Here is a 25,716-nt window from a genome sequence, read left to right on the forward strand (position 1 = left end):
CATCTCATCTAATGGACTTTATTTCATCCTTTGTAAATCACTATTTTGAACAGTATTAAACAAATTGTTGTCATGATTATGTAGCCTTGACTCAAATTAAAATGTGCATGTTGATACATATATTAGTGATGCTAGATTGAAGCGCCAGAAAATTAACGTTATTTATTATCTTTGAACGTGACAATTGGCTCATCGAAAAATTACAAGCATATGTTTTTCTACAGAAAATGATTCTTGCCTATTTGAAACAGCATTCAGATCACAGCTATCCTCTCTGAGTGTATAATGATATCATACTGTTTATTAGAAATGAATGTATATTAAATTCATACTTAGGGTTTACCATTAAAAAAAGGTGGTGGCCGATTGTACAACAAACACAAAATCAAACACAATGGAAAGAAAATCAATCCAGGGTATATTACACTGATGGTGCAACCATCCAGACAAAGTTAAGTAAACAAGGTCATGAGTTTTTAAAACCCAAGCTGTAACCTGCAGAGGACCTAGTTTGCAGATCCTGTTTGATGTTATGGTGAGCATAAAAACAAACATTGCAATGTGCAGTTTAAAAATAAACATTATTCATGTTTAGATATAATAATAGAGGGCCTCAAATTAATCCGTGTGGGACCCCTCTATCAATTTCTTTAGGACTTAATCTGAAACCACAGGCAACAAACAGTCTAAACTCTAGTGTAAATATATGTATTGAGTTTCACTCACTATAAACCAGCACATTAAAAATAACATCTCTACAGTACATCTGAAAAAGCTGGAGGGAGGCAGTGTCACTGTTCACAGTAATAGCACAATATTGTAGAATTAGGTGGAGACTACCCTTAGCTCAAAATTACTTTTGGCTATAATTCATAACAAGTAAAAATATTTCTTCAATTTGTGGTTCTTTCAGATCTCTCATCTCCTAAACAGCATGGAGCTCATGTTTATATATTGTTGAACAATAATCCCCAGATGATGAATAATAAACAAATACACCAACATTATTCAGCCTTGGCAGAGTGACTGCTGGGTATTATTATGATGCCTCTCATTATTACTGCCTCTGCATCTGCATATTACATTGGTTCAACATCTCCTTCTGGTATTACCACATAGCTGTAATCCACAGTTATGGCTCTATGAGCGTGGACTAATGCCGGTGTTCTGCAGCCTGGCCTGCTAACAATTACAGGCTGATTAACAGCAACACAAGGAGATGTTTCAAAAGGAGGAGTGGGGGATGGCTGTTTCTGTGAAGCCAAGGGTGACCTGGTGGATTAGGTCCTTTACACACACAAACTCACACAGCTACATATACAAACACAGTAGACCTCGGTTCAGATCTGCTTATTGTTGGCACTGCTCAGCCGTGTCATGGTGACATCTATGTGCAAGCAGGCGAACTATCAGCAGACTCACCCTTCGCTACACACTAGTGCACTGTTCAGTCTCCAGCTGATGGGGACAATTATGTAGTCGCCTCGCACTGCGGCCACAGCTGATTTAAAACCACTTAAAGTGTGACGCTTTGCCTAGTCCAGGTGAAGGTGTGATTAATGATGGTCATGAATGGCACCATACTACACACGTGTATGCGCCTCGCTTCACTCTTGCTTCATATTTTACATACCAGACATTTAGTACATGCTGGTATCCCCAGCAACTAAAGCAACACAACTAAGGATATATAAACATATAAATGTGTTTTAGTTTTAAAAGCAAAAACCTCTCGGTCCAGACAAACATTTTAGCTCCATAACAGATGTAATCTTCCTCCATACTAACATGCCTGAAAACCCATATTATAGGAACACTCACAGACAGGAGGAAGATTGTCTATTTGCAGTTGGGTGATAAGTTGTGGAAAACACAATGCATGAACAAGGTAAAACTGTTACTGAAAGTAAATGTTAGCAACGCTTTGCATTCCCCGTAGGTAGTCAAGTCTTGACTGATAAAACCCAATCAGAAACCAAATATGGCTGACTGCATCATCTTTCCAAATGTCTCAGAGTATTCAAACTAAAATACAACCAGCAGCTCTTAGTTTTAAGGCATGAAAACTCTTTAGTAGTGTGGACACAAGGCGGAAATGTAGCAACAATTCTGCATGTGAGAACTAAAATGTATAAGTGTGGATTTAGCCAAATAAGTCTTCCTCCATGCCAACAGCTTTTCGAGGGTGTACTAAGACACAGCAGTATTTTGAGCGAAATGCTTACTTTAGCATGGAATCATGTTCACAATGGTAATTCAAACATACTAATGATCAACTGTTCACAACATTATCTATTATGCTTCGCTAAATCAATAATAAACACAAAGTATTAAATATCTTTCTGGTGGTGCTGCTGGAGGTTAAGTCAGGGCATCACAAAATCATTTATATTCATCCTCTGGAGACAATAAATGTCTGTCCAAAATTAAATGGCAATCTGTTCAATAGTTGAGATATTTTATATTAAAGTGGTGGACTGTGCAACAGACAAATCACTAGCATGGCTAAAAGGACTGTGACAATTCAATGACAATGTCAACCTCATGTCAGTGGTATTGTTAGTAATGGAGCACATTCCCCATAAAGAACACTGCTTGACTTTGCTGAAGGAGATACATTTGTTAGAAGTGGTTATCCATTTGAATGTCCTTCCTTTCAGCTTCACTAGAAAGCTGTATTTGAGTTTGCACTGGAATTGAATGCAGTTTATCCTGGTAGGAAGTGTAAGTAATAAGAACCAGACAGGAAAAAGACTTCCTCCTTCTCATTTTTAGTCCTCTTGTAACAACACTGCACTACAAAGAAGAACTGGGGAGAAGCAGAGGGGGGTGGGGGGGGCGGCAACAGTTCATCTTGTTTGAATAAATGTCTTTAGGCATCCAGTCACATTAAAGCTCCCACGGAAGGACTGCAGCACAGAACTGTATCTTTGCAGGTTCAGTCAGAGTCACCATTAACCAAGCCTTCATTAATGACTTGCCAGCAAAACTGGTATTTCCCCTTTTTTACACGGAGTACAACATGTATGTGAGAGTTTGTTTCCCTGTCTTTGTCTGTGTTGTGTGTGAACCACTCTGCAGTTCGGATGTCTGCTTTTAGCTGCTCGTTGTAGGCTGATTAACTTTGACAGGCTGCCTCTCAGACCCACCACAAACACTAGCAGTAAAGACACCAGGCAGCATTTCACCACAGGAGAGTCTGCACATACAGCCTGGACTTGTTGCTGTCCACATTTGGGGGATTCTAACAACTAATCCAAAACTAGCCAGAACAAAAAAAAAAATCATTATAATGATAAATACGTTCTTGAACATTTTCTTTGTTAGTACCGTGATGCCATGCTATATTCATGCCTAAAGACTCTAATGACTAATAACATAGCTCTAGATACTCAATTAGCCACAACTAGCAACAGGTTTACAAACCTATATGGTCTGCGATACTTAAGAGCGAAAGAAAGAAGGTCTACAACTTTTTCTGTGGGGATTTTGCCATTAAATATTTTATCTAACCACTGTTAAAGTATTGAACTTGTATCTGTTACGGTTTGTCTAATGTTCTCCTGAAGACAATGTTTGTTTCTCAAGGAACAGGCAAAGCTGAAGGACTCCTCATCAGACATCCAGACTGTGTTACCTGTTAACTTAAGCCCCTTTTCCACTGGTCAAAAACACATCTAAAACCCACTAACATCTGGCTTTTGTCTGGAATAGGAATGGATACAATTGGCATTCACTCTCGGGTCAAACAAGTCTGCAGTGGACATGGGTTTTTATTGGCTCAAGCTCCGATTGGCAATGTTGGAAACATGAACCCCAGGTGAAGGCGATAATTTATTTGTCTTTGTTTTGGCAGTCGAAACGCTGACACTGCATTTTTTATGCATGATGTTATGATGCGCATTCAACTTTGTGGCTATGAAAGTTGCGTAACAGTTGTTTTTTTTACAACTTGGAAACAACGTGCAACAGAAATGTTATGCTTGTTTTGTGGAAGTTGCAATACTGGCAAGACAGCGAGGGGAGACAGGTTCTCAGTTTCCGGGAAGTTTGTGATGTCGAACATCACTCACTGGGGGAAAAAAAGACAAAAAGGAAAATTCCCTTCAATGAGAAAAGAAGCGAACCACCTTTTTTTGCCAGCTTTAGCCGCATTTAGAAAAACCTGTGTATACCCACTAATTTCAGTGTAAAAGAGGTATCGCAGAGCTGTGATTTTAAGCCATGTACAGTGTGTAAACAGAGTGTGTATGGTAAAGACCCATCCAACAGCAGTTAAAACAGCCTCAGCCTGTTGCCACGTGGTGAAGGAATCTCCAGAGACAAAGGATTGCAAGTTGTTTACTTTATTTCACTTACTAACATCCAGCAACCCCTGCTGATATCCGTGTTCTATCACACTACAAGAGAGCAGAAATAACACTTAAAGAAACTTAAGTCATAGTAGTGTTACATGACAGCTGCATTTCATTTGGGCAAGTGCAGGAATCGAATGCATCTAAATGTTATTTGCTGGCAAAACCGATTGAATTCAACAAATCCTTTCTGTGCAATTTCAAGCTTTAACAACTCTGAGATATTAAGCAGCAGCAAATAAGTTATGTGTCACAACTGTGTAACCTGCAATCGAATCAATATTTCCACCGGCATATTATGAGGTCACACCATAAATGAGAAGAGGGCCATTTGAATTTGAACTTTGTTTCAGGTGGGATTTAACCTTTTCCACAAAACCTTCCACGTAGTATATTAAGTGTTCTCTAATATACTGTAGATCCTGTACTACTGCATAACAAGCAGATGAATGATAGCCTGTGGTCATAACAACATTTCCAGCATTGCTTGTGCCTGAGGCTGTACAAAACAGATGGAGACGTACGCCAGCTAACAGTAGCAGTGGTGATAGTTGCAGTGGTCTGTGCTCTTTCCCTAACAATGTAGGAAGGCTGTGTATATCGTTTTTAAGGAATAACCAGGTTAATTTGTTGATATATGAAAATATGGAGGAGAAACAGAGCTGAGTTGCAGCACTAATGGCTAAAGGAATTATATTAAACTCAGAACATTTGACTAAATTTCTTTGACTGTCTCCAGCCGCAAGAAAAGGACAGCAGTAGGGGAGCATCTCCAGTCCTTGACCTTCTACATGCAAAAAGAACATAGGCACAAAGGAGAGAGCTTAATGCACAGTTATTTGGAATCTAAGTTCCAAATAAGGATTCAACCAAGCCTCTTTTCCCACTAACATCTGGATGCAATGTGAGTGGATTCAATCTACATTCTCTCCCTGGTCAAATGACTCTGCAGTAGACACAGGTTTTTAAATCGGCTCCGGCTCCCATTGGCAGTGATGGAAAGGTGAGACCCGGGTGAACACGCTAATTTCACAGGACAACGAGGTGAGAGAGCTCCTCATTCAATTTGTAAGATCAAACTTGATGCACAGAGGGGGGAGAAATGAAGAGAGGCAAATTATTCTACTGGATAATGAAAAAGGAGTCGATCTGCTCTTTTAGTGAGTTCATCCGCTTTTAAAAAAAACTAATTATGCCAGTTAATTTTGGTATAAAATAAGTATTAGATTGAGGGCTTTCAGGCAGATAGAATTTTGAGTAAGAGGTCAACAACCTAATTAACACAAACTAAATACTGTATATCAGTGTTGTTTTCTGCTTCTTAGACTAAAGATAGATTTACAGTGCAAGAAAATATGACAAATAATATAATTGTAATAAGATATAAGTCAGATAAATAACTCTTAGGATAAAAACTGCTCTAACTCCACACTGTTGATTTGCCAGTATCACGTTGGAGGTTAAATAACCAGAAGCATCGCTCTAACAGGTTGCTTTGTGGGCACGTGCTCCCCCCTCCCTCCCTCTTAACACCCTCACTTTCCTCTGCTTTGACAGGCCTTCACTTGTGCTGGTGCTCAACAGAAACACCATTGTGCCTTCCACTGCAAACAATGCCTGCTGTTTTGCCGAAGGGCCAGAAAACAACACATTAGCTCACTTTGCCTCTTTTGTCTGCCGTAGATTCAAGTCATGGCTCTGTTTGCAAGGCCAGTAAGTAAGAGAGGACTGTTAATGACAGTTCAGGGAATGTCATAATGTCAAGTGCATAGTGGGGTGCTGAAGTGCTCTTGGGCAAGACCCTGACTCCCTGCCAGCGTTGGAAGTGTGGACCTGCACCTTGATCTGTCTGTTGACAACCTGAGGCAGAGGGAAATGATAAACCTTCTCCCTAAAACCAAACAGCATGGTCTGACAAACCCTTATATCATAACCCAATGAAGGCTAACCACTATGTTTCAACACAACTTATGTGGATGTCTTTATTCACATATAAAGCAATGCAGGGAGGCATACTCTACCTTTTTTATAAATCCACAGCAGTATATCTCAATTCAGCAGCAGCACAGACACTGCCGAACCTGCCCTTGGTTTTAACATTCCTGCCTGCAGCTATAGACGCATGGAGAGGCCTCCAGAGGTATGTGACCCTCAGTTACATTTATATGCTTCAGAAGTGATAAAGGCGATGCCAAAGGCTAACAAATGACTGGCATCTACAAGAAATAAAGGCTTGTGCTGCCAGTCATAAAACACTGTTAAATGGCATATCAATCAATGGGAGGGTGGGGTGTAAAGAAAAGACGAGGAGAAGGATAGACAAAGCAGGAAGTAGGAATTTGATGTTGATGAATTTGAAGCTGTACGATAGATTTACTAACGAGCTTAGTGGTGACCGATTTCAGCCTCGGACAAATTAACTGACTGTTCAATTTGGAAGGCACCACCCAGTATAAGCATAAAGAAAAATAAAACCGACTGACGCCCACTACCCCCATGGTGTAGTCTGTCAGTGTGTGTAACCGTTTTCCACCTCATGCATTATTGTGCAAATTGAAAACCTGAGGAGAGCCATTCACACACACACCCAGAGAGGTAGTGGTGTGTGCGTGGGTTTGTGTGATCAGTGGGAGTGGGGGTTGGGGGGGGTGCCGCCATCTCCCTCTCAGCGTCTTGGCAGGCGGGAAGGGGAAATATGATTATCCGGCGGGGGAATTGTTTCATCAACACCTGGAGCAGATAAATGAAAATAGGAGGATTTATGTACTAGAACAAGCTTACCTCTAGTGCCAGGAAGCAATTAAGCAGAAAGCTAGAATACCCCCACCCCACCCACCCCTTATGCTCTCCCTTTCTTCCCAGGACACTGTTGCTTTCCAACTCTTTACCTTCCTTATTGTGTCTCCCCCCCTCTCTGTATTTGTACGCTCGGTGCTCACTTCACACCGGTGGCGCAGTAGGAGAACTAATGGCGAGCCTTAGGGAAGGCCAGCTGGAAGAAAGGGAAGGTATTCATTCCCACAAAGTGTCTCATTAAAGGCTGATAACAAAGTGGCTGTGAAGTGTTGTGATCTCATTTGACTCTATGTTGGGGGGAGCCAACGGAGGCTCGCCTCCCGTGTCGCTACAGATAGACAGCGCAGCTTGTCTCGCCTTCCCGCTGTGACCTCGGAGCAGAAAGAAATTGTAAATGTAATCATCTGAGGGATGTGTGGCTCCATCTTAAAAAGTGGTGTTATTCTTATTTTGTTGCAAAGCTTTGGCCTTAAACACCCAAGACAAGTGAATTTTTGCAAATATAATTTTATTGCATCTAACTTAAACAAATCTATGGTCTGCAAGGACTAATGCTGGGTGTGTCCTTTTCCATGATGACTTGACTGGATTGACAATGGCATCACAATGAAGCCATTCAGATAGTATAATGAAACGCTGGCACACTGACACAACAAACTACATTGGCAGTTTAAAAACTTGTGCTTTGTTGGAGACAGTAGTTGTCTTCAGAGTTTGATATAAAAAATAGCAGCCAATGTCCATTCACCAAATGTATTGAAAGCAGTCAGGGGGCCATAACACAGCAAAGTTCAACAGTCATTTTGCTCTCGGGAAAACCGGTACAGATTACACTCAGGAAGATTTACTATGTTATATTGAAGATTCCTGCACTGTGATGACAGTTACATCTGCTGAGCAGGAGTCTGCAAACTCAGCAAAGCCTTTAAACACTGAGAGGGAGGATGGTGCTATAGCTGGGGTTAATTAAATTGAGACGGAAATTGTAGCGACTACTATTGAGACATCACTTCAACATCATACTGAAAAAGCTCCAGACTAACACAGAAGCTGTAAAATTGCTGCAAAATGTCATTGAGGAGAGGATTCCAAAATTGCCCTTTTAATGCAATTTACCGTTGTTCTTCTTTACATAATGTCTTCAAATTACATCAAAATCATCTCATTGCCTCTCGTTGATAAAGTAGCTCTGTCTGGGGCTTTTGTCATTCAGGACGCAGTACTACTTTAGAAAACCTGCATCAATTTACAAGCAACACAAATAACACTTACAGCAACTCTGAGGTCGAATAAAGCTGATAAGATAAGATAATCCTTTATCAGTCCTACTAATGGGAAATTTGCCAGGTTACAGCAGCAAAGGGGGTAGATAAAACATAGACACTAAGGAAAAGTTATAAATGAGTAAAACTATAGGGCAAACTTAAGGGAATATAAAAACATATTATACAATAACAGGCTGTGTAGTATTTACTTTGCTATAGTTTCCACAGTCTGGTATTTTGTTTGTAGATAATATGAAGCTATGACAAGTAATGTACACAAGCCACAAAAATCCATCAGCGACCAGAGATAATTTCTAGGCAAAACAGAGATTGAGCTGATGAATGTGCCAAAGTCCTCTAAATGATATGTAGACCAATAACAAAGATTAGGTATCAGGGTCAACTGCAGGCTAACCTCCTCTCTGTGAACCTGGCTGATACTCAGGCCTGGCTCCGCGCTCAGTGCTGGCAAGCATCTGTCATGCTGATGTATTCTGGAGCCAGATCCTTTCAGTTGAATAATGAGAAATTATAGTATGAAAATTAAGTTGAGTGTGGTCTGTCCTTATTCACAAAACCAGATACAAGCTTCATATTAACATTGAAATGTGCTTTAATTCACTGCAGACACTGACCCAGAAAAGCAATCACTCAAGTGTCTCCATCAATGAAAATCCTAAACTGTATCAGTTTTAAAAATGATGGACACCTTACCATTATTTTCATGATTACATTTGCAGGACGCATTATCAATACACTGTCAAAATCCAATATATTAGAATTCCAAAACTCTGTCGTCAATGCCTACCCAAACGTCAACAGTGGGAAAATGCATTTAGGACTCAGATATACATCCAGTCTACCACTAGTGTTGGTACTAACATAATCATACATTATTCATACAAATGTACAGTTTATCTTTAGTATATATTCCATGCAAGTGTTTCCAATGTGAGTTGATTAGGCAGCACAATATGGAATCAAACAACCTGCTTCATGTCAGTGACTGGGCTGTGTTTACTCCTTAATTAAAGGCCATACATTCAAATCATAATAGCACAGTGGCTGTGAATGGTGTGGTACACAGAGCTAAAGCAGCTGCTGTGCTATGAAGCCCAGAGATGTGGAATGCAAACAGTAGCTTGGCAGAGTTCTGTTTATGTTCCCTCACTCTCACACGCTGCCTGTTTTCTTTATTGACTCAACAACTGGCCTTGTGCTCGGGCTCCAAGCGTGTGTTTATGTGTGTGTGTCTGCGTGTGTAACCTGTTCAGGACCTTTTCAGGACCAGGAGACCTCATTGGTACCAAAGCCCGGTACGAATGAGGCAAGAAATCATTTCTGAGCTCCTGGTTAAGGTAAGGGTTAAGATGTGAATTGTGGTTAGGTTAAGGTGAGGCTTAAGAATGAACTGGTCATAACCTGGGGATATGGTTTTGGTTTAATTGTCCATAATGAAAGGAAGTCAATGTAAAGTCCTAATAAGGATAGCTGTGCAAACGTGTGTGTGTAATTTTGATCTCATTCCATGCATTGGGTAAAGCCCTGCTGGCTCTTGGTGCATGTCCTGGTTTCAGACACACTGACAAAGTGGTCTCACTGCAATGAGTCTCTCTGTGTGCAGGAGCAGATGCATTTTATTGCTTATGATCTAGGGTAAAAGAAACAGTGGATTAAAAAGAAAACATAACTGGATGCCCATGCTATCTGTAGAGTATATAAAAAAAGGGTAGCAGTCAGAGTGAGGAGATAGACAGAGACAGAGAGTAGAGGAGACAAACTCTGACAATCCTCTCCTTTGGCAGATCTGTCAGCCTCGTCTCACTGTGTGTGACAGAGCTTGTCTTGCCCTTGCAGGTTTTTACTGCAGCGGCTATGTTACACACACCTTATTATATATCCCATTATATTTCAAACACTTTCCCCCTCTTCACTCGGCTGAGCACAAGGCTGCAGCGTTTACTTTCCCAGATTCATGAAGTGAGGAGAGTCTGAGATGGCAACAGGTCGAACCTGTTAAAAACTGATGATACAAACTGTGGGGGAGACTGAGGTGTAAAATCTGCTTCCTGAGCAAAGGTTTGACCAATGTAACGACCTGAATTCCAATACCCAGATTTATGGAAGGTCTTTTTGCACACACTACACTTATACTCACTTAAAATATATATATTTGTATGCCAAATAAATGCATACAATTACAAAAGGGTTTAGTTGCTGCAATATAATCTTTGCAGGGTCAACAAGCCTCTAAAACAGCATATATACCAAAAGCCTCTTCTACAGTTTATACCACTATAAAAATAATAGTAGTATGAATCAGGCAATAGATTTGGATGTTTTCTTTACTGCATCTTAAATACAGTCATATCATATGTTAACATTCTCTAGTTGATAATGTTGTAGTTGTCCTGCACTGCAATGATTCTACCCTGTGACTCTGCCCTGACCACATAGCTTCATATTTTCAGAGGAAACACCCAATATCCATAATCTCTTGTGTTTAGGTTAGTGAGTCCGACTCCGACTTTGGGAAATGAAGCTCATCTCAGTGAGTAGACCCAGACCCAAAATAATTGTCCATTACACCGAGTGTATGGCCCAACTCCAGCTGCCTTTTCCTAATTGGGCCTGTTTGAAATGATGCTTTACAGGTTCAATATTTACTAAGTACATTTCTCAAGGAGGCAGATCCTTCAATTAGCACAAACAAAATGACACCACTGTAGTGTTCATAGTAGCTGTGAAATGTGCTGCAAGACAACTAAGACTAGAAGTGAAGGAGGATTAACACCACAATGCTCATTCTATACAACAATCTATTTCAAAGACCAGACAGAGATAATAAGCAGTAGCCAAACTGAATGGTTATCATTGTCTTGGCAGTCACATGTGTGTTAGGAGGATCCCTTGCTCCCCTGTGTTAACATCATCAAAGCACCAACCAACACATGACTGTCAGATAATGTTGCTGTCATACAGGTTTTCATTATTTACTTAGTCTTTGAGTAATCACACTTTGTCCAGCAGTTGTCCAACATGCTCGATGACTAAATGTACCCACTGCACCAGAAAGAGGTGTGAATCAGATTGGATATTTCTTACTGAACAGCACTTTTGGAATCGTAGTAAGCTTCTGTCCTTTTTTATCTCCTTATTATTACGTACAAACACATGTTCCCCTTAAATCATCAAAGAAACAGATGCGCTAGGATCTTGCATATGTTAATCTTACAATGATTATTTGACCAGGAAAGTGAAAAAACACAGTACAAGTGATAAAAAGCAGGAATCCGCAGCTTTCATTATTTGCCACAGAACAATTTCTATCATAAAAAAAACCAATGTTTTATTAAATATGCTTTAGTTCCTCCACTTTGCAACTTTATATGTGGAATATTACCGTGGGAACAAAAATGCATCTGTTTGAATGCAGGTTTTGTTCCCACTTCACCATCCTTCACTATTAATGACACCATCTGTGAGATATTTGAAGAAAACAAATGATATCTCCAAGGAAAAGCTGTGACAAGAGAATAAATCCAACTATCTTTTATTTTCTATAAAATATAATTATATATTCTACATAAAATACACCCTATCTCATATAAACAGGACCAGCTGATGTATACATTAGGGAGAGAGGGTAATAATCAGTCTGATACTCTGACAAATCTATAGCTGCTATGTCACAAATGACAAACTCCCCCTCATACGCTCAACCTGCCAAACGGTGATTCAGATTCCATGAGTGTGGACGGGTGACAAGGTGTTTCATTTCAGCAGAGAAAACTGAGCATGGCAGCTCAGCCCTGAGCTGACAGGCAACTATCATTCAGACAGTGAATGGAGCAGAAGTGGCAATGGGAAAAAGAGAAACACACACATTGCATAACAAACCTTTTATCTAACTTCTATTATCTTGGCCATGGTTTGTTATATGGCTGCCAAAGCTATCACACAAAACACTGAAGCAACAGTCCTTATTTGGTTTCACCCGCACCCAAACGTAAACACATAGAAAAGGCTAAATGCTGCGAATGCAATCATCATGCTGACAAACAAAGAGCTGTACTAAACTACGGACTTAACATATCACTGTATCTTATTTTACACAGGGAGCTGAGCACTGAGCAATTATTGTCAGCATCACTTGGTCTATAAAGACTATTCCCCTCAGAGCTGGTGTTTGTAGCAAGTGTCGGTAGAAGAAGAACATGTCGACAACTGTTAACGCTAATTGCTTTCGCACCAAGAGCGATCTATTAAGCAAACATGCAGCAAGACCCGGTGCAATGTCACGACTGTGTGAGTCATGCCTCTGAAACCGAGGCCCTCCTTAAAAAACATGACCACATGGACTGGAGGCTGATTTGTAATCTGCAGTGTTTTGATGACTTTTGATTTTTGCCAGCATTAACCATGACGCAGTTTTATCCCTGGGTCTATAAAAGTCTTGAATTTTATTATCTAACTCAAAGCTTGAATCCAGCCGAATATTGTATTTTAGACTGAGTTGTAGGGCTGTGGCATCTTTATCCTCTGTTTTTGGATGTTATTCAAATTCTGAGGCTTCTATCTCACTCTAGCTGGAAAAATATAGAGGTTTTCCAACATGTTGAAATGTGACTTCAGTAAGTGAATTCCCACAGATATGTCCAGTGTTTGAGCCAGGATTGTCCTGGAGAAAGTCAGACAGGACCATTAGGATTATGACGTCACTGATTCATCAAAGCAGAAACATTAGTTTGGGAACTCTACACTTGCTGAGGGCTACAAAAGTATTGCAATGATACATGAATTGATATGTTATTGTATTTTAGACATGTTTAGTTTTACAAAATTGTAAGAACATATGGATTAAAAATAGGATCAGAAAAGTTCCCTTCTCAGCAACTGGCAGTATTTTTAACCTGTGTTACTTGAAGTAACTTTACGCTCAGGCTTTCAACCAATTTCTTGAAATGATATTCGGGTTCGGATCTGGTTCTGTCACATTGACTACCATGTGGACTATCTACTATTTTTTCCATGTGGGTTTAGTCAGGAAAAAAAAAAAGTATTGGGCTTAAGTCTGGTTTTGACACACAAAAAACAGAATGCCTACTGGGTTTGGGTCTGGCTCTGCTAATTTCCACTCAGGCTCAACCGAGTTTGGACAGAAAATGAAGGCCAAGCCCAAGCTGAACTCCAGTAGGCATCTTACAAAAGATTATTTGTCACCTGACCGACTCTCTCTGTGTCTGTCTTTGAGAACATCAGAAAAATGCAATCACCAGCTCTGGAAATGATTACAAAAATAAATATTTCACTCTTTAATTGACACCCCTGTGTCCAGACATTATCTTCAAATGCACATTTATTAGTCACTTTGTAGCTTAGTTACTCACAAAATAATGTTGAAATCTAAAAATCTAATGCCTGCTAACAACTCTGATTCAGCCCACAACTGGGTGAAGGGAGGTTGTGGTGAAAATACATTTTGTTTTCAAAAGGGGTCGTTGTCACAATAGTTATACTTCAAACATCTACAAATGTTTTTTTTTTTCCCTTTTGGTAACATGGCCAAGCGAACCACTTTATTGTAAAGTGTTCTCCTTGGTTTGCAGCAGAGCATTGTTCAAGTGACTATTAATACTTCCCCCCCACACGCACGCTGCTCAGTAAGACTAGTCAAAGCACCTTTGTGCTGAGTGAGACTGCAGAGCTGGAAAAAATGACCTACCCTTGCATGCAAACAAATTGTTGAAAAGGGATTCAAGTGATGTGAAGGTTGAAGTAAGCTAGACTCGCAGAGGTTTCTCTTCGCTGTCTGTCAGCAAAGGACATGACTGAAAAGAAAAACAGCCATTACTTAATGAGCCACTTACAGGGTGCCCTCTCTATTTAGGTTTCATTATTTTTACTGTAAATCCTTCACAGCTTTCGTCGGCAAGTCATTCATTCAGAGCTGCTGCGTGCGCTCTTATATGTTAAACAAAATAAAGGGGTTTGGAAAATACCTCCAGCTGAATGATCAAATATGATTACGATGAAGTTATCCGCTAATAAATCCTTTTTCTCTGAAATGTCTTTTGTTAACATTGTTTAATAACACGCATTCATCAAGCAGTTGAGGAACCGGAAAGGGGTTATGAAAGGCAAAAGGGGGGGGGGACAAGTGAGTAGTGGATAATTAGCGGGGGAACGTTCTAACAGTGCAGCTCCTAATCCATCGCAGGCTCAGAGACAGCATCTTAATCACAGCATAATTACATCCTGTCATTCACCGGAATGAAAACACTGAGACAGGAAGATGGAAGACGGCTTGGGATGACAAGCAGGAAATGGATATATACGTACGCCTGCAACAAGCGACCCACATGCTGATATGTGTCACTTAATATGTGTCAGCTATGTCGTGCTGCTCAGCAGTTCCTCACAGTTCACGATACCTGAACACAAAGAGGCTCTAATTTGCATGTTTTGTTGTGTTGGTACATTCAGTGTTAAGAGTGATACCTCAATATTCACAATGGACAGCACAACTCTTTAGGGCCAGCGTGCAATCATCCTGCTGCCTTCCAAAAAGCTAAACTAGTGCTGCTGGCTGAAAGACGACAACATACAGACACATCTCTTTTCTGTTTGGTCTCCACTAAGGCTGCATGGGTATAAAACTTCAATATTGTTTTTAGCATTGACTGAAGTGTGTCCTTGCCACGGACTTTGAAACCTGCCAAGTACCAAAAGCTGGCAACGAATGTGTTCTCAGATCCAAACTCTATGAATCAAATTATTTGATCAAACAGTAACTCATTTAAATCACAATTTCAATAACTCTTAAAACGAGAATGAAGAAGACAGATAAAAGGATGCTGGTGTAAATGTGCTGTAAACAAAAACATGTGATTTCCACAGCAGAATGACTATGTTTTGTCCTGCCCCCTGCACGCTTTACCCAGGCACCACCTCTCACTTGAATGTTCCGGACATTTTCCTGTTGTTGTGGACTCATCTGACTCAGACGATCTCCTGCTGTGTGTTCTTGTAAAGGAAAAGCTGTATCCAAACATGACCGCCGGGAAACGTCCGGAAAATTGGGTTTGGAAATGTTCCATTGTCTGAAAATGGTTTTATAGTGTCATTTCAAGCAGTAAGGCCATCTCCCAGATCTCGAGGCTTGGGCTACGGGAAATTGTGAAAGGTATTGTCTACTTTTTATAGACGTTTGTATGGATGGACTATGCAATCAATTCATTAATCAGCTAAATCAGTACTCTAAACAAAAGCATTTTCTCTCATTTTCTTTGTGTGTCATCCTCCATACCTGAGGGCAAGTGTTAAAATAGAGAAAGTGGAGCACGTCCACATGAACAACACATGCACCTTCCTCAGATGGATATATTTAGGTCACTGGTCAATGGCTAGAACAGATTAACAGTAGAAGTTCAACACTGTGTGTGTGGGTGTCGGTGAAGGAGAGAGACAGCTTTTAGAATGTGACCATGCATTTATCAGCCATGCTGTCGCCTACAATGTGTGACAGTTAGAGAGAACCAGGGCCGGGGGACGTCCCACTGGCATTAAGAAAGCTCTCTCCGTGGGATGCGTCAGCCAATGAGCAGCAGAGCCTCGGGGGGCTGCCTTGTTAATTAAAGCCGGAGCTGTTTGTCAGTGCCGGCATATGATGCACAGCACTATCACCATTGGGGGAAAGAGAAAACACAAAGCATGATTGCTGCAACCCCTGCAACAAATCTGCTGCCTCACCATGCAAGCAAGACGTCTTACTACAGCAACGACTGCTGTGGCTTTGAGTGTCAGTATCGGTTTGCACTGTGTTACTCAACTGGAAATCAGATACTGTATTTGCAGAGCAGAAGCACACAACTGACCACAGGGAAAAGAAGGGATTTGCAAACTACCAAAGATTTTGTCTGACCTGTTCATGTCTAGAAAGCATTAACTCCAACACAGGACGCGTATGAGAAAATTAGCAACCCAATGAATGTGTTGGGACTTCAGCTGGAGGTACCATAGGAAATAAAATCTAAACCTTTCTTCGAGGTTGCGCAGTTTTAGGGATTCATTGGAACACTGATGAAATACCAAGACACAAACTTGTAACTGGCTTAGATCGACACACCAGCTGGCAAATCGCAAGAGGAGAAAGTGAAGCAGCAGCTCACAGCTTCCATAACAACCACTATCAAGCTCCCCTTGGGCAAGGGACTTAATTTTCTCATATTGCTTTGCAGGAGCTGTTCAGTGGCCAACAACCGATGATGATGGCTGTGTAAAACTGTTGAGAACAGGGCCATGCAGAGAAAAAGCTAATGTGTTCAGCAAAACAAATACAAGAAAAAAGAGAGACAAACTCTAGATCTCATCACGAGCTTCAATATATGAAACCCAATTTGCCTGACTGACCTTTTAGCTTCCTGCCCTTAACACTGTTGTAATATCACTCAATCAACCAAATCTAAATCCCCATTACAGTGAATTTAGAAACTCATGCTGCGGAACGAAAAACCCAAACAAATCCAAATTCATGTCAAAGCAGATGAACAGAAGGATTGTGGATTAACAAGAGGGGATTTGCCTCTCCGACGTCACTCACAGAGCAAATGGAGCAAATCAAACATCTTATTAATACTGTGACAGATGGATAATTGTGTCATTTTAATATCTGCTTCCTTGTTCAATGCCCAGGGGGAGACTTCTGCAGGGTTTAAACCACAGCGGATAATTGTTTTGTGGCACTGCTGTCAGGTGAAAACCTTCCATCTCTAGGAAATCGACCTTTCAGCAGCTGGGAGAGCTGCCAAATGCCAATCATTCTAATATTAAATCTAAATGCGCTATAGTTAGTTTTAAAGTAGCACCTCGAAGAAACAAGCAAGACTTGAAACATTCTCTCAACTGAAGTGATGATTTAATCCTCCACTTTTCTCCTTCAACAGCCCACAATCGCAGCAGTGCTTGAATCTAGCTAAAATATCCCAGGCAGTTTTCTGATCACGATAAGGTGCCCGTGACGAAGCAGGACGGCTGGGGTTTGTACAGTCGATTTGAGCAGGTAAGTAAGCGGCTTTCCTGTGAGAAACCAGGGGATTCAAAGCGAATAAACACGGCGTAATCAAATGTGGCCGAGGCTGCAAATTGCTTTCGGCTGTAATGACACAGGTTACGGGGAGCGGGCTAGATCAACGTACAGCCTAAGCCCTCATCAGGGGAGCCAGATCCTATCAGCGCAGAGCTGGAATATCAACAACACCAAGCGGCCGAGTGTGTTTAGAGTCAAAGTGCTGTGGGAGAAACCCATAACCCTCAGGCTCTTATGAACAGACTGTAGCAGCTGTGCACAAGTTACAGACTAAAATAGGACAATCAAACGGCAGTGGCAGCAACCCAAAGGTGACATGGATTTTAGGAAACCTAATCATCCTGATGTCCTGTAAAGAACCGCAAAAGTCTTAGATTAGAGATTGAAACAAAACAACATAGAGATAAATATTGGTTTGTTGGCCACGTGGGCTCATTGAATCAAGGGAGGATGGGACATTGCATTGACATTGGTAGAATGCTAATGAGTACGAGAACCTCACACCGTAACACGACCGTGCTGGCCATCAGTCACTGCAGAGAGGGCAAGAGGACCACACACTCCCTCCGACAAGGGTGTGTGAGCTTATCAGAGCATGATGCAATAGGTCAGAGCTATTCCCTGGCAAATGCTGCTGTGTCCACCTCATAATTGATGAGCAATTAGCACAGGTAGCATAGGTCACGAGTTCCACTCAAGCATACAGTAAGTAGTGAAAGCATGAGCCATGACTGATCAGGAGGCATTCAAAGCCTGGGGTTTTCTCAGCTTATTAACAGAAATCATGTAGGACTATTGTTTTCATTTACAGCATACAAGTATCTGAGATTAGAGAAAAGTCAACATGTTCAATTCAGTCAGCACAAGTTGGGAAATCAAGGGGGAAAGCACAAAAAAAAAAAAACTGTTCCCGTGTACAACCCTTCATGTAATTGTACCAGATCCACCAACATCATTTAATAAGCACAGTCCATTTGCATGCAAATCAGACCAATTACCAAGTAGCTGGCATGTGAGTATCATTTCACATAGAGGCGTATCATGCCTCATTTGCTTAGCCTTGAAACATAAGCCTCTATGTAGAGCACACAGTTTTCTCTGTGTTCATTCAACATGGATTTAGCACTTGAGTAAGAAAACTATTACTGCTGGGTGGGTGCAAAACAAGAATTATAAGGATAATTGTCTGACTTAATTTCCCTCTCAGACACAAAGAGGCATCATTTTTATTAAGATAGAGCATCTGAAGAAAAACATTTTCTAGAAACCAACCTGCAAAACAGCAACCAACCAGACGACAACAGTAACATGTGAAACTAAAATTACCTCTAACTGCATCAACGTCCCTCACAGAGGGGAAATACCTTCTGTACGTCAGTGGGGCAGGACACTGTGTTGACAGCAGTGGAGACACCAGCAAGCTGGGAGAAGATCCCAGTATAAGAAGCACTTTGCTGCTATGACATCTTCAAAGTCTTTCACAGTCAGCAGCTGTCAGAAGTGGCAGCCAAGCAGCACAAGGGGCAGAAATACTCACACACTCAACATCACAGCATGCTGCACTGGTGCAAATTGCCAAGACAGGGCAGACGCACTCTTTTTATGCACATTTGATAACACGTAACAAGTTTATCTCAGGGAGGCACTGCTCTAGCCTTTCTGTGGTAGCAACTGGGGAATTGTCCAGCTTTATAAAGATATGGTTTCCTTGTAGGGATTTTGAGAGGTGTGATAGTTTTAATCCACTTTAGCTACATAGTTAGTGTTTAGTTTCTTGAGATAATAATAGGATTACACTAGTTCTTAATGTTAAGTGTTCATGCACACATCATACTGACAACTCGCCCCCTTCTCCTCCTCTATCTGCTCTCACACCCACTCTAAGCACCATGAAGGGCCGAGCTAAGTAGAAGAGAAATATAATTTACAACCGATGACCCGGACAGGTTAAACCTTTTAACAGATGGAAGGTGGCAAATTGATGATCTTCCATTCTGTGTATGAGGGTGGACATTATATTCCATACCATATATATGCATCCAACCATTATACCCACTAAGCACTGTGTAGGAGGCACGTGTCAATGATAAGTGATTAATACTGCTGCTAAGCCTACATGGGTGGTTCTCATTGAAATGAGGCGGCCTGTGGCACGAAACATGGGCTTTCAAATGAGGTCACCATCTTAAAATACATTCGGACCTTAGCGGACATCTAATACATGAGCTACGTTTATTAAAACTTGTGATTTATAATCAAACAACAGCAGAGTTTCCACTCCCAGAATGAGCCATTGAATAAAAACAATAAAAAACAGAGCTGCCTGTCTTGTCAGTGTAACATCCCACAGGGAGCTATGTTTATTTGTCATTTGGAACGAGACAAGATCAGAGATAAGAGGATGTCACACGAGAACGCTCTTTTCTTCCTGAAATCATTCCTCTGACATCAGACGTACCACGCGGTAATGAGAGAAACAGTTATCGGCACACGGCGTATTTCAGCCCGCGACAGATGAACGCTGCAAAAGGCTGTTTATCAAAGAGCAAAATGTTAAGAGCGCTGTGACAACTCGTAGTGAATCAGAACATAAAAACAACACAAGGCAGGGCTGTTCCTGACAGAGCCACACTTCTTTATCTTCCTCAGCAATCAATGTGCTGCCAATGATTAACATCTAATTCACAATGCCTTCAAACTTGTGCTGTACCGAGTTGGGTGCAGCAATGGCTGTCAAACACTTTCATGTGGAGGACTTGGCTGACCTGGAGCCCCGATAAGAGGACATGTTGACCTGTAGCAGCTGTCAGTAGCTTCATATGAGGAGAATCAGACCATGGATTGATCTGGGACACCTTCAGGTGGTGGGAGGGGGTGGATGGACCTCTAGGAATCTACACCATCACTTGAGTACAGGAGTCAACATTATCCTCATCAAGACTGTAATTGGTGTCATCTCAAGTGAATTAGAGACAAATTAGACTAGTTCTCGTGGTGTTGAAGGGAGGGGGCGTTCAAGGACCCCTCCAGCTTTGACAGCCACTCCACTGATGAGGAATGCAACGCGTGCACGCACTCACACTCACACACGCACGCACACAGGTAATGATCCGCCTTACCTCCAGACGATCCAGACTGATGAAGCTGGCTATAGCAAATCCATCAATGATATCCTCCTCCTGCGAGCTGGACTCCCGTCTCTTCCGCCGGGGGGGACGCGGGGCTCTGGCGGCGGCTGCGGGGCGCGGCGCCTTTTTACCGGGCAGGGAGGCGGCGTCCCTCCCCGGGCTGCGTCCCTCCCTGTCGGAGCAGGAGGAGTTGGGGTCGGGGCTGCGGGCGTCCCTGCTCCCTGCCTCCCGCAACCTCCGCACCCTCTCCCGCTTCTTGGGGCGACATCTCCGACCCTGCTTCAGTTTGCCGTCCATGTCGCTGGAGGGAAGCTCGCGGGGTCAAAAAAAACCGAAAATATAAATGTAACTCCACAGACAGTAGGTGCTCGCTCCAAACGCCCCGCTGCACCGTGTAATAACAAATAACACACACACACACACACACACACACCGGACCGACTGCGCTGTAACGTGAACGCAGCGCTGCGTGTGTGCAAATAACAAGGCAAATAGAGCCTTACACCACTCAATGACCTTGACTATAAACCTCCCCGATCTCCATTACAACAAGCAAATGTTCAAGTATCCCGCAGAGGCGAGACACACGGAGCAAAGCGACGCGGATCCACGCGTTATTTTGTCACGAATCGGCGCCGTGTCGACGCGGAATTCGCTCAAGCAGGTGCAAAACGGCCAAACGGTGAAAATCCACGCATTACACTCGCTTAGTAACTTTTGTTGCATCGGCACAGGAACAGGCTGCGTTGGAGCCTCAGCTCGCTGCATAGCGCAGACAGCGCGGAGGAACCATGTCGCTGCCCGTTGTTGTTTTCCAGCAGCCCATGATCCAAGGCTGTCAAACACACGGAGACTATCCGTCCGGAACAAACCCGCCTGGCGAACAAGCACGGCTCGGTCGTGGCCGTCGGATGAGTGAATAATGGTAATAATCCAGTATGCCCGTTGAGTTTGTTAAGCCATACTCCTCTCTGCGCTTCAGGGGCAAAGAGGATCCCAAGTCTGAGAGCTACTTACGCACAATATTTTCCTAAATGATCCGAAGCGTCCGAGTGAGACAGCCATCCGGTGTGTAATCAAACTCCATGAGGCGATGAAGCGGTCTATTCCAGCTCAGATCATGTGGAGTTTTCCCTGTAAATCCACTCCGGTCCGTCCCCTGGCTGCTCAGTTGCTCAGCGGCTCGTGGTATTTTCTATTCGCATAATAAGGCTTTGATAAGTGTCCTTAAAGCGACAGGAGTGATTAAAATCTCCTCTCCCCCTCTCTCATTCCCTTCTTCCGAAATTAAGAGACACAGTCAAGCTTCAGAGAACCCACAGAACTGACGTATTTCCGCCACCTCTGGCCTACGATTTACCATAGGAAGGAAGCTGTTTTTTTTTTAATCATTCTGTCTCACTCTCGGGCACACTTTGTCACATCGGGCACTACTTTCGTCTGTCTGTCTGCCAGAGCTGATGCCACATCATGCCTCTCCCACTGTCACTGCTAGAAACACACTCAAACTAGTCCAGACATTTCCCAAAGGGACTGTCTGGGACTATAAAAATGTCCAACTCAGACATTTTGCAGAACTTTGAACTAATAAAATGTTTTAAAAAATGTCAGAGTGAGAATTCAGCAGGGAAATTTCCAAAACGTTTACAGCGAGCAAGTGGCTGTCTTGATGATGTTTCTATCATACATAAGACCCATTAATGAAAAAATTAATATATAATAATTATTATATAAAATGATATATCAATACAATTTTACAGGAGAGAAAAAGGTGCCCTACACATGGACGAAGATGTCAACTTGGGAAGCTTTTCATGATAAAGGCTGATGCTTGTGTGGATTTGTAGTGGAATTTATACGCCATGTCCTGCCTCCTGCTGCTCTACCAAGGCGACACCCCTCGCCTGAATGTTCCTGAAATGTTCCTGTGGTTGTGAGAGCATCTGACCAGGACAATCTCCGGCTGTGGTCTTCATATGTGACAACCAAACTCCCGAAAATGTCTCAACAATTGAGCCTGATCATGTTTGAGAAAATCTACAGTAAATTTGCTTTGCTATCCTTGTTGCACAGCCTAACCCAACCCCTACCCCTGACCATGACCCGAAACCTCACCCTGACCTTACCCATTCAAAACTAGCATTGATCCTCAAACTTAACCCGAGCCCAACAGCTACTTTGCTTTCCCAAAATGTCCTCACTTCAACGTTCTATAAAAAAAAAATAACACAATGATCCTCACAGTCAATAGCAGTACAAGTGTACAACTTCAAAGTCAGATAACCTTCACAAGTGTAGAGTAAATATTGAGAAAATGAGTTGCTATACTTCCCCCAGCTTTTTAAACCCTGGAGCAGTGTCAGTGTGTTTGTCAGTCTGCAGTGTATGGACGTCCCTTTAGGAGTTCATGGGAGTCCTCTACAAAGTAAAGCGCAGCTTAATTTATCAATTTCGATTAGCTGAAATTAGGGCAATGGCCTTATATAATCACTGTATTGTGTAACAATTATTTCAATTATAGGTTCCACTGCCCCAACTGTGCCTAGAATTCCACCTACACTGATGTGGACCCTTACGCAACCCTTTATGAATGTATACAAGTGTTCTCAATGAGGCTGTTAAGCTTGTGTGGTGTAAAATGGTATTGATCCATGGGGTCCTTTATATGCAGAAGTGTGAAGACCACCACATCGAACACACTATGTATTACACAGTTCGCATTGAGTGTTGAGAGAATTTAATCAATACATCAAAATACGTGGAAATGATAATACCTCTTCTTCATAGGACAAATCACTGTAACATTATCCCACATTTCAGGGTATGTATATAACATATAAATGATAAAACTGAGTGACAGAAGTAAGGGAGAAGTGACAACTGCATAAATGCCTGGTTACTGTTTGTTTAGTGCTTTGTTTAAATTGGAACTTGCCATCTTGCTCATAGCTTGAATGAAAGAAGCTTACCTGCGGCCTTTCACTGTCTGCCATGTTTCATTCCTGCTAAGATTATTTCTAACTTTACCAGAGAATATACAGTATCCTGTCACGCTGCATGTGACTTAATGGGTATATCAGACTGTAGCAGAACCTCAGGACCACCCATGTTTCACAGCCTACGCCCTCAGAAGGCACTTTCTTTTATGGAAATACAAAGAAAATTGCAAAGAAAAATGACAAAGTATAAAAAGTAATGAGGTGTATTCACACCCTGTTTGATGCAAATACAACCAAACTGAGTCAGCAGCTTATCCTATTGGCTAATCCAATAAGAATGACGGATATGAAGTGCATCATCACTATTTGCAGTTCTTCTAAGTAAGAGTGGGAAGAAGCAGCAATGATGAACAGTTAATATCAGAGGCTTAGGTAATGATCTCATATGAAGCCGTGCGCAGCGGAGGAGAAATTACAATATTCAGCCAGTGTGAAATATTTCATATAAGAATTCTCTTGCTGGTGATTTGATCTCCACAGCACAGGAAGCAGTGAAAGCAAAGCTGCGAGAGCCAAACTGAAATATTCAGGCAGTCGGCGCCGTGGTTCAGGTGTGGGAATTTTTCTTTATGATGAGAATCATCAATGAAACTGCAAAGCAACACATCAAAATGCAAAATGAAAGTGCCTTTATGCAAATATAGTGTGCTGTGGGGTAAATTATCCAGAGCACTGTACGTGATTTAACCAGAGACTGCACAGTGTAAGCGAGCATTATGAAGTTGTTATGGTACAGTGCTGCATCAGGTTTCACTGTAGTGTAGTCTATAAGCAAATATCAAAATGTTACATTAACTATATGGTTGTGGTTAAAGCTAAGCTTGTTAAATGCTTTTTGGACTTTTTAATCACAGGAACAAATTCAAAGATATACTGCACACTTCAATGTGTTTTAGCTGTCAACTTAATTATATTACTCTACTTCACACCCATTTCTGTCACAAAAGTATGTGCGCTGCTACTTACGTCATAGAAAACCTAGATGACTTAGCTTTAGCAAGCTAATTGGTATGTCATATGTGTGTGTGTGTGTGAGTACGTGGGGGCGTAGGTAGGAATGTCTTAGCCCCCAGCACTGCATTCTGAAGGCTTTTTTTTTTTATTTCCAGGGAGAGACATTTCACACAAAACTTATGGGTGAAGTAACACTTTAAAGATGGCAGCAGGCATATTTTATCCGTATGTTGCTTTGGAGAACAATAACCAAGGGATCAGTGCATCAATCTTTGAGCGAATGGACCTTCAGGGAGCTTGAGACATTATCATTATCATGTTCCTTTAACCTCTGTCACCACTATGATAAAACCCCTCTCTGTTTGAGCAGCTTTGCAAGAACTAATTCAGTAAGGAGATTAAAAAAGGGGGGACCAGGTATGGTGAGAGGGCCGTGGAGGAGAAGGAAGAGATTACCTCTGTTTCTTCCATGCTTCTATTTGCTGTGAGGTTAATCCATAGCTACAGTCTCTGAGCTCCCACATCGCAGTCATTCAAGCACTAGTCTTTTTGAAACGCTTAGCCCCAGCTGCGCTGTGAAGCTAAGGGGAGGGAGTCAGTCAAGCTTTTTATGATGTTTAAGCAGCACAATTGTTTTTCTTTGCCTCTGCCACCAAGATAAGGATTCATTTGATGTCGCTGGGGTCAAGGTGCCTCTTGCCTACAGGGCTGTTTGCCGTTGAGATGGTTGTGAGAGTGTGCTGTGTGGTGCAGACATGGGACTGAGAGGTGAGGGATCTGAAGAAAACAATAGAAAGGGATCTGTCCTCAAGTACACACCATATCCTTTAAGAATATAGCCCCACAGAAATCAATAAGCCTTGATTTCACAGTACAACACCAGGCAGCTGTAAGACACAAATCCCTACACTGCTGTAAAGAAAATAAATTCTGTTGGTCTCACAACAGGCTGTAATTTGTGCACACTCAGTACATTAGGACTATAGTCAAATAGGAAGCCATCTGTGCTTTTTCAAGGTATGTTAATGGTGTAAATGGTGGATTTTATTTATCTGGATGGGCTCACAAATGTTCGCAACTCAGACATCGCCTACGTTTTCTGAATGTTCTGGTCTGGCATTCTACAATATC

The 25,716-nt window shown here is 41.8% G+C and overlaps 1 protein-coding gene across 1 annotated transcript in view; it reads right to left on the reverse strand.

Moving 5' to 3' along the window:
* fbrsl1 (fibrosin-like 1) overlaps nucleotides 1-21,957 on the reverse strand; it is a 286,900-nt gene extending 264,943 nt beyond the window's left edge. Inside the window, 1 exon segment of the mRNA XM_035165724.2 lies at nucleotides 20,624-21,957. Coding sequence (XP_035021615.2) covers nucleotides 20,624-20,929 — 306 coding nt within the window. The 5' untranslated portion in view covers nucleotides 20,930-21,957.
* Nucleotides 21,958-25,716: the final 3,759 nt, after the last annotated feature.

Source organism: Hippoglossus stenolepis, chromosome 9 (assembly GCF_022539355.2).
Source record: "Hippoglossus stenolepis isolate QCI-W04-F060 chromosome 9, HSTE1.2, whole genome shotgun sequence".
Classification (NCBI taxonomy): domain Eukaryota; kingdom Metazoa; phylum Chordata; class Actinopteri; order Pleuronectiformes; family Pleuronectidae; genus Hippoglossus; species Hippoglossus stenolepis.